Here is a 10,024-nt window from a genome sequence, read left to right on the forward strand (position 1 = left end):
TGAATACAGATACAAATACATGCAAAAATACATTTTTTCCCACCAAGCGGTGGTAGGTGTGGAAGGTGTGGTTTGCGGCGAATGCAATGGTGGGCTGCTTGTGTTCGTTTTTTTTACGCGAGTTAATGCACCTCCTCTTACCTCGAACTCATCTATTCACAGCCACCATCCCGAACGCCGCTACAAAAAACGTTATTGCCCTTATTCGGGGCCTGCTGTTTTAGGGCTCAGAGCTTGCTACGAAATGAAATGCTAGCGTTGTGACCCGCATCACCCATTCGGGTACACTCGGTTTTCTGCCCTCTGCGTTAGATGGCGCCACCAGCCCGAGGGGCGCAGCAGAGCGAGAGTTCGTGATGGCGTCTTCCAGCTCGCACGCACGTTTTCGTCCACGCGGTGAGAAACTTTTTCTTACTTCGTCCTGTAGCGTTCCTGTACAACCTTGTAGCACAAAAAAATAATCTGGGAACACTAGGGCTTTTGCTGGGGCATGTTTTAAATAAATTTCGCAAAAAGCTGTGGTGCTGATGGTGGTATATGTTGTAGATACCCGTTTGGGTACTTTGAGGCTCGATTGTGCTTTTCGGAATTACAGGAAAGTATCTGACTGATGACGAAATCCAGACGTTTTTGGAGCAGAGTGATGCTGATTTGTCGGATTGGGAAGACTCGGAGTGGCCGGTTAACGATGCTCAAGGCTCGGATACATCAGAGAAGAAAATCGACAGTTCCGATGACAATGTTCGCCTAGTCGGCCAGCGATCAGCCCAGCGGTGCTTGTGTAAAACAAAAACGCACGAATTGTTTTGTCTCATTATTTTTATTCCATTAGTTTAGACACATTGAATTGAATATCAAATATTGCATCTATCTAAAGACGGCGTTGCGGGGTTTGTTATCAATAATTATGCCTTTATATTTCGTCCAGGTTCACCAGCGTGAGAACCCAAGATGAAGATGATGCAGAGAAGAGCATGGAGGAATCAAAGTCACCGTATACCTGTTTGTCAAGATATTTCCCAGGGAACTTTTTGCACGAATGTGCACATCAAACGAACCTGTATTTTGTTCGAGAAAGGGCGGGTAGATCTGCGGAGACGAATGCAAAGGATCTTAGGACATTTGCAGGCATCCGCATGTACTTGTCGCACCTGCTGAGTGTTTACGTAATTACGGACGCAATGTCACGGTACAGGTTTTTCGAACAACGAAGTTACCTCCATTTTGCGGACAGGCTGCCTGTGACAGAGGAACAGCCTCTTCCTCGTCGAGCCAGTATTTTTTTTTCTTTCAGGAAAGCATTGCCTTGAGTTTTTCCGTCCACGAGAGCTGTGTGTAGACGAGCAGATCATTCTTTACACTGGCAGGTGCCCCATGAGCCATTGCGTTCAAAGCAAACCCAACCCAGTTGGCCTAAAGAATTTTGTGTTGGCAGCGTCTGATAGTCTAGTTTTAGACTTCCCGATTTACATCGGGAAACGAACAGTTTCTGAAGCAGACGTGGAAGAGCTCGACCTTGGTGGAGGCGTGGTAAAAGGACTTGTTAAGACTACCAACAGAGATGAGCCAACATTTTTGCTCACTGACAAATATTTTCCAGGAGTGAAACTGACTGGATTTCTGATTGACAACAAGAATTTCCTCACGGGGACCATCATGGCGAACCGTACCAACGGTGAGGCAGCGAGAATTCCGAATGACAGATCAATGAAGCGAGGTGAATCACATTGCAGAGTACGGAGCGATGACAAGCTCTGTCAAGTTAAATGGAAAGACAACAAGTCAGTCCTTCTATTGTCTACTGCCTTCGGCACTGCGCCAGAGGGTACATGCCGGAGGTGTTCAAAAGACGAAAAGAAGAGAGCCGAGGTCACACAGCCTCACATTGTAGCCAGGTACAATCAGCACATGGGTGGAGTTGACCTGATTGACCGCTATGTTGCATACTATCGAATCACTGTGCGCAGTAAAAAATGGACGGTCCTTGTTTTTACACAATTCCTGGACATGGCATGCTGCAACAGTTGGATAGAGTACCAGAGGGACTGCGACAACGCCATGGTTTTGAAGAAGGACAGGCTAGATCTATTGCACTTTAAAGCAGTTATAGCTTATGTGCTCGTACAAGCAGAGTCATCCATTTCAAGGGGGTCTCGAGAAGACGCGCAAAGCGGCGAAGAACCGACTGCAAACAAGAGAATCAAGGTAATTCCACTACGTCCGAATGAAGTAAAATGCGACATTAAGCCGTTAGGCTTAAGTTCCAGATGAAGTGCCGAAATCGTTATTGTAAGAGAAAATTGAAGTGCACAAAGTGCCACATTTTCATTTGCCTACATAACAGAAGCTGTTTCCTGGACTTTCACAAGCGTTAAGTCATTTGACACGCAATAAAAAAGTTTCAAAAATATTGCTAAAAAATTGTCATCTCGGGACTGAGGAGGTTAAAACAAATGAGCAACGGTTTCGACTTCCGAGTTGGAAAGTACTAAGCACCTGGCTAAGATTCAAATCTATTACAGCCTAACTTTCAGTCACATTTTTGTTGCTGTTGTGTTGTTACTGTCAGTCACAATTTTCGTTTTCTTGTAAATAATATGTAACACAATAAATCAGTTTTACAGAGAAAAAGAACACGGATGGCGAGAATGAGAAAGAGAGATAGAGAGAGAGGGATGGAGGGAGAGAAAGAGAGATTGATCGAAAGCGAAAAATAAAGAAATTTTTTGTTGTGGAGAGATAGTTTTACGCTCTTTTATATTTTACATTTTACTCAAGACTATTTATCTTCACGTTTTAAGATCATCCACGAGTTTAAATAAAAACATGAAACCAAAGCTTTCATCAGCGAAAAGAAAACACGAAGTGAGTGAAAATGTTTGATAAACTGGTTGCTCATGTTGTCGTTCTTATTGTTAAAAAAATTAAGTTATGGCACTTGTGCGACCGAGGCCAGAGAGCGTACACTTAGTTCTCAACAGGTAACTTATCATCAAATAGAATGCACCTGGTTTTGATTTCTTTTTTTCAAAGAAAGCATAGCTGGCGGTAGTCTAAGCAATATTTAAAACATGAGAACATTGGTAAGTATTATAACGTCTGAATTAAAGAACTCTGTCATTTTTTTTCTTAGCCTATTAATTTCTTAGCCTTTTAAACGGCGTCGCCTATCCAAAAGCCTATACTGGAAGCTAGAGTTCCATTTCTTTTAGCGTTAAAGTTATTGACACCGAGAGCGGGAGAGCCCGGCGGCGATGCCTTACTCTCCCGTGAAACAGCTGACGTATATTTAGCAGGCGCTGTTACTTAAATTTTGAATATCGGATCTCACAACAACGGCGTGATGGATAATGCTTTCTCTTGCTTGCATAACAAATGTTACATTGATGGTGAGGAACGGTGCTTTTTTTTTGTACTTTTGTAAGACCGCTGCTCACTGTCGCAACGTTTCCCTTGGCGACGGCATCACTCTCTTCGATGGTTTACACCTAGTTTCGTTTCAATCCTATCTTATTGGTGTATGACTAATGAAGCAGCATGAGGCGGCTACTAAACGATTGCTGCTGAAAAGATGCCTTGTTCCTTCAATCTAGCCCGTAGGTGCTATAAAGCGCAACGAATGTAGGCCTCTAGATTATTATATGAACTCAATAGGAAGTTTTTGTAGATCGTTCCAGCACCTGCGATAGCAATACCCGATGACGAAACCATGCAGGCTCAAAGGAGTTCGCAGAGTATCGGGTATCGTTATCGGAGTTGCCTGAATGATCCGCAAAGTCTTCCTGACATGGGAAGCGGCCATCTTTCTCATCGCCATCTACGATTGCAATCCAAAGGTTTTTGGCGCAAAGCGTCAAAATAGCGAAAATACTTATTTGCTGTACATCAGGTATTCACAGACCTTGGTATTGTAGAGGCTTTTTACTTTGCATATCGGTTTGGTTGCACTATTTACAAATCTTTAGGGTGTCCAAAATGAATCTCTGCGCTCTAAAACGAGCCGGCAAATTTGGCGTTCCACATAGAAAGCTGAAACTTTCACCGATTGTGCAATGAGGTAGGGAGATTTAGGTGAGACAATTTTAAAACCTCTCATCCTGTGAAGCATTAAACCAACAATCTTGCCAGGGTCAACGGATGGCGAGTTCGCCGACGATCAAGTTAGCAACGCTTGCAACGGCTCACGCCATCTCCCGATAGCTGCCGCAAGCAAATGACACACACTCTAGTCTGTTGGCTGCGTCTATACACTCCGTGCGACGCGACTGGCGCGCCGCCGCGCGGCCGGTAGAGAAGGTAGGCACTGAGAACCCCAGAGAACACGAAACCGAAACCACGCCGCGTACGTTGGTACGCATTGAAGTCGGAGTGGTGCAATTGCGCTGGGTTCACAGCATGAAGTGCTGCCTGTGCTGCGTCATTAAGTGCTTCAATAGTTATGCGTCGTATCTCGTGGGGACAAAGTTTCACAGTTTTTCACCTCGCCGATGTTTTGTGGGACAGCGACAACGATGGAGCCGTGCCGTACGACGCGAGAAATTTGGTTTCCCGATCATGTCTGCCACTGCGTCGGCACAGCTGAAATATTCTACACTGCCGCTTTGCGCTCTGCGTTTGTTTTCGTACCAGCAACACCTACATGTGTCAGCGCCAATGGGACGAACTGAAATGCCATCCCACACTCGTTGGTATGCAGTGCCAATTTCGTTGGAGGAATGCCCTCCAAAGAAGTTTCGTCCCCATCGTACGTGTCGATGATATTTCCGGACAAGTATGGCACGCAATCTGTTCTTCATGAAGAAAGATTCGAACGGTAAAAAAAGTGACAAATATAGATCTAAAGGAAACAGCAATGAAACTCGGAATCACTGGAGAATCAACGTTTGAGTGTGGAAGTTAATGTGGTGTGGCTTTCTTTCTTGACCAGCCTCGTTTTGGATGTGGAAACGCTGACACCCCGAGTTCTGTAGACGACAATTTTTTTCTCGCCTTTAGAGCCACCTATCGCAAAGTGGTTCGAACTGGAAGTACCGTCCACTGGTCCCTTCCTACCTGTAAGGTGTGCAACTCCCACGATGAGTGGTATTATCTGACAGCCTTTGAAGGTCAAAACCAGTTCTCATTTAGTTACGCCGCCCATACTAAATTTCCACCTGGTTTCGCTATGCCAACTCTTTTTGTTATAATAAGTGTTGTGCCAAGTGGCGGTCATGTCAAAGTACCTGTGCGCCGAAAATCAGCACCTAGCACCTCGCACAACAGGTTATTACACAACAGCTGACCGCAAAAGCCCTTGGCGGCCAAACCGTGTTTTGGCCGACAACTTTATTTTCTCGGCTTTGGAACCACCTTTCGTAAAGTTGTTTCAATTGGAAGTACAGTCCACTAGTATCCCATTGAGTTACGCCGCCCAAACCAAATTTCCACTTGGTTTCCCTATTTTTGGTATAAAAATTGCTGTGTCATGTTACTGTCAAGTCCACCTGTGTGCCCAAATCTGCGCTTCGCACAGCACGGTTATAACACAACATTCTGGGTCCAATATTGGATATCCCGTACAGCTTTATTTCTTTATTCGTTAGAAACCTAACTTTCACACCTGCTGTCTTAAAGAAACTTGGCACTCCTCGTGCACAAACTTAGTGAACATCTCACTCGCCTCCAAATATCATCGTTCCAGCAGTCCTAGGTTTACAGCGACGAGCGAAATAAATTTCCCACTGAGAGCAATTAAGGTAGCGGCCGTCTTGTTTTTCGGAAAATTGCTCCAACTTCGTTTTCGGCCGCAACTAGAGAAATTACCCCTAATAACGACTTAAACTCAGTATATAAGAAGTGGAGAACAGCTAAACGTCCTTCTGCCCCAGCACTCATGCAACGTCACCCTCAACTTATCGGCTCAAAAAGCAAAACTTTCGTCCGTGCGCGCTTCCGCCGCCACAGCTTGGCATGCGAAAAGGCGCCGCAGGCTGCTGAACGCGCCTCACAGTCGAACGCCAGCTCCTCCGCTAGCGGCGCTGCGCGCGTTTTTCAAAGCGCCCCCTATAGTTCCCGCACGGAGTGTATACACCACCTCATGTTTACAAACAAAGCGGAGCGCCCCTAGCGGACGCCACCGGCGCCGCACATACGTGGTGGACGGGGGGCAAGAAGTCCGCCGTCGTCGATAAACAAACCATTCAATTGCGTTGTCGTCGGCGTCGTTGGCAGTCCCCGTGCTCTTTTTCGCGTTGGAATTGTTGATTCTACGTCCTCCTAACAATGTCTGACTACTTGAGCGGCTTCAGCAAAACTAACGAGGCAAAACTTCGCGTGAATAATATGATATGCGGCGAATAATTCCGCGTGGACGCCGCAGTATGTACGCTAAAGCCTGAAGGCCCGTTCACACTCTTGCAACCGACTTCGACCGAGAGAGACTTCTTAGGACCGGATCCGCTGCAGCGGAGCTGGTCCTAAGAAGTCGCAAGAGGCTTTAAAACCGGTCTGGTCTATCTCGGTCTAACTCGGTCGCAAGAGTGTGAACGGGCCTTGATTCGCATGATGAGATTTCGCTCGGAATTTCCAGTCTCGACGTCGCTCGGGCTGCAAAGGCGTGAAACGTAGCTGAGATGGTCGACGTCGATACTGAAAATCGCAAGCAGAATCGGACCAAGCGAATCGGGCATGACAAGTCGGTGACGGCCACTGGTAGCAATGATCAACATCTTGTATCTGCTGTTTACACTTAGCCTACTTACTCCAACCAACCTTCAGAAGTGTTTTGAGGCCTGCACCGGGTCAAAGTTCGGTTTACGGGCCACTGTCGTTTGAACGAGCTGACGACAAAAAGCAGACAAGTTTGAAAGAGGAGACGATAGTTCAAACGCATGCGCAACGGAGTGCAGGCAAGAAGCACCGCGTCCCGCGTCAACAAACCATTGGAATGTCACGTTGTCGGCGTCTGTGTGAGTCTGCATACTCTTTTTTTGCGTTGGAATTGTCGATTCTAAGTCCTCATAGCAATATATTACTACTTTAATCATCTGAGCGAAATTATTGAGGTTCGTTATGCCGCTAAACTTTGCGTAAATAATTTGACGTGCGACGATTCCTTCGCATGAACGCCGCAGGATGGACGCCAAAACCATGATGACATTCTTCTAGCTATTTTCGGTCGCGACGTCGCTCGTGGTGCAAAAAGTGTAGAAGGTAGTGGCGATGATCGACGTCGATACTGAAAATCGGAAGCGGGAACAAACCAAACGTAACTAGTCGGTGATGGCCATTGGTACCAAGGATGAACATCTTGAATCTACTGTTTAAACCGAGCCTAGTTAAGTCTTTTGAGGCTTGCAATTACTTCTTATTGCAATCACCGGGTCAAAGTGTAGTCTACGGGCCGCTTTTGTTTGAACGAGCAGACGACAAAAAGCAAACAAGTTTGGAAAAGCAGATGAAAGTTCGAACGATCAGGCGGCTGTGTAAATTTGAAGACGCACTGTACCCGTGGGTGGCCCGGACATCTTGGCGGTTTTCTCTTGTTCATGTTGGAACAAAACGAATACATCCGGCAACCACAAAAGTGTCGCCCGCACAAGCAATCGTAGTTCGACAGCGTCTGGTTTGCCCGTTTCACGGCTACTATCCACATTCTCGGACGAACGGAGGGGCAGAAACACACGTAAACTGATTTTCAAACCTTTCCAGACTCTCTTGGTACAGCCCCGGTCGCAGCAATTTGACGAGAAGGCAAGTTTTTTGTCTGGTTTCTTCCAAAAGAACACAGAGATGCTTGTCTCGCACGGCGACTTCTGCCCACAGCCCCAGACTGGAAGTGCGCCCGACGCGCCACCACCGCGGCGTGGCGTAGGAGAGTTGTGTTCGTGTATACACCAACTCAACTCTCCTACGTCACGCCGCGGTGGTGGCGCGCCGGACGCACTTCCGGTCTGGGGCGGTGGGCAGAAGTCGCCGTGCCAGACATGCATTCCTGTGGTCCCTTGGAAGAAACGAGACAGAAAACCTGCCTTCTCGTCAAAATGCTGCGACGGGGGTTGTACCAAGAGAGTCTGGAAAGGTTTGAAGATCAGTTTTCATGTGTTTTTGCCCCCTCCGTTCGTCCGAGAACGTGGATAGTAGCCGTGAAAAGGGCAAACCAGACGCTGATGAACTACGATTGCGTGCGCGGGCAACACTTTGTGGTCGCCAGATGTATTTGCTTTGTTCCAACATAAACGAGAGAAAACCGCCAAGTTGTCCGAACCACCCACGGGTTCAGTGCGTCTTCAAATTCACACGGCCGCCTGATCGTTCGAACTTTCGTCTGCTCTTTCAAACGTCTGCTTTTTGTCGTCTGCTCGTTCAAACAAAAGCGGCCCGTAGACCAAACTTTGACCCGGTGATTGAAATAAGAAGTAAGTGCAGGCCTCAAAATACTTAAGTAGGCTCGGTGTAAGCAGTAGATACAAGATGTTGATCATTGGTACCGGTGGCCATCACCGACTTGTTACGCTTGGTCTGTTCCCGCTTCCGATTTTCAATATCAACGTCGATCATCGCCGCTACCTTCTACACTTTTGCAACACGAGCGATGTCGCTTCCGAAAATAGCTGGAAGAATCTCATCATGGTTTTAGCGTCCATTCTGCGGCGCTCATGCGAATGAATCGCCGCACGTCAAATTATTTACGGAAAGTTTAGCGGCGTAACGAGCCTTGATAATTTCGCTTAGGCGATCAAAGTGGTAAGACATAGCGATGAGGACGTAGAATCGACAATTCCAACGCGAAAAAGAGTATGCAGACTCACACAGACGCCGACAACGTGACATTCGAGTGGTTTGTTGACGCGGGACGCGGTGCTTCTTGTCCGTACCCCATTACGCATGCGCTCGAACTGTCGTCTGCTCTTTCAAACTTGGCTGCTTTTTGTCGTCAGCTCGTTCAAACGACAGCGGCCCGTAAACCAAACGTTGACCCGGTAATTGCGATAAGAACTAAGTGCAGGCCTCAAAACACCTTAGAAGGTTGGTTGGGGTAAGTAGGTTTAAGGCCCGTTCACACTCTTGCGACTGAGTAAGACCCGGAGAGACCAGACCGGTTTTTAAACATCTTGCGACCTCTTAGGACCAGCTCCGCTGCATCGCATCTGGTCCTAAGAAGTCGCAAAAGGCTTAAAAACCGGTCTCGTCTCTCTCGGTCGTACTCGGTTGCAAGAGTGTGTACAGGTACAAGAAGATGTTTATCATTATTGTTACCGGTGGCCGTCACCGACTTGTTATGCCCGATTCTACTTGCGGTTTTCAGTATCGACGTCCACCATCTCTGATACGGGCCACGCTTTTGCAGTCCGAGCAATGTCGCGTCTGAAAACAGCGAGCAGAATTTCATCGCGGGAGTCAGGCTTTAGCGCCCATTCTGCGGCGTCCACGTGAAATGAATCGCCGCACGTCACATTATTCACGCAAAGTTTTGCCTCGTTAGTTCTGCTGAAGCCGCTCAAGTAGTCCGACATTGTTAGGAGGACGTAGCATCAACAATTCCAACGCGAAAAAGAGCACGGGGACTCCCACCGACGCCTACAACAACGTAATTCAATGGTTTGTTTATGGGCGACGGCGGGCTTCTTGCCCACCATCCACCGCGCATGCGCGGCGCCGGTGGCGTCCGCTAGGGGCGCTCCGGTTTGTTTGTAAACATGAGTTGGTGTATAGACCGTTTTATCGTGGGTAGCGCCATTTTGAGAGCGAGAGAGAAAAAAGGAAAGGGCTACCGGCGCTTTCCCCCTTTCTGATTGTGTAGAAAGAGTAAAAGTCCCGGATGGAGAGGCTTGGCCGGTGTTGGGTGTCTGCTGTGCCCCAACTTCTTTCACGCTTTCTTTTCTGTTTTGAACTCGCAAACTTAATTAGAGCCACGGGCTTCGATGGCAACAGTCCCCCGGTCATCGGGACACCATTGCTCGGTCATAGGGTGCACGAATAACGAAAAGAAAGCGTCGAATACTGCCCAAGGACCTCGTAGCTTGCATGGAATTCGGCAAGGCAC

The 10,024-nt window shown here is 47.4% G+C and overlaps 1 protein-coding gene across 4 annotated transcripts; it reads left to right on the forward strand.

The window, feature by feature from the left end:
- The first annotated feature begins 305 nt into the window (after positions 1 to 305).
- Positions 306 to 2,677, forward strand: LOC115314184 (piggyBac transposable element-derived protein 1-like). 4 transcript variants are annotated; one of them, XR_005798859.2, is made up of 3 exons: positions 320 to 396; positions 596 to 781; positions 929 to 2,677. XR_005798859.2 is itself a non-coding variant. In XM_040219655.3 (2 exons), exon 2 carries the CDS (start codon positions 1,375 to 1,377, stop codon positions 2,269 to 2,271), a length of 897 nt encoding a protein of 298 aa, XP_040075589.1. In that variant the 5' UTR covers positions 320 to 396; positions 596 to 1,374; the 3' UTR covers positions 2,272 to 2,675. The 4 variants fall into 4 exon arrangements, 2 of the variants coding, with proteins under 2 accessions (XP_040075589.1, XP_040075590.1); XR_005798858.2 differs by lacking the exon at positions 596 to 781 and having other exon boundaries at positions 306 to 396; XM_040219655.3 differs by having other exon boundaries at positions 596 to 2,675.
- Positions 2,678 to 10,024: the final 7,347 nt, after the last annotated feature.

Source organism: Ixodes scapularis, unplaced genomic scaffold (assembly GCF_016920785.2).
Source record: "Ixodes scapularis isolate PalLabHiFi unplaced genomic scaffold, ASM1692078v2 PGA_scaffold10__122_contigs__length_95168666, whole genome shotgun sequence".
NCBI lineage: Eukaryota > Metazoa > Arthropoda > Arachnida > Ixodida > Ixodidae > Ixodes > Ixodes scapularis.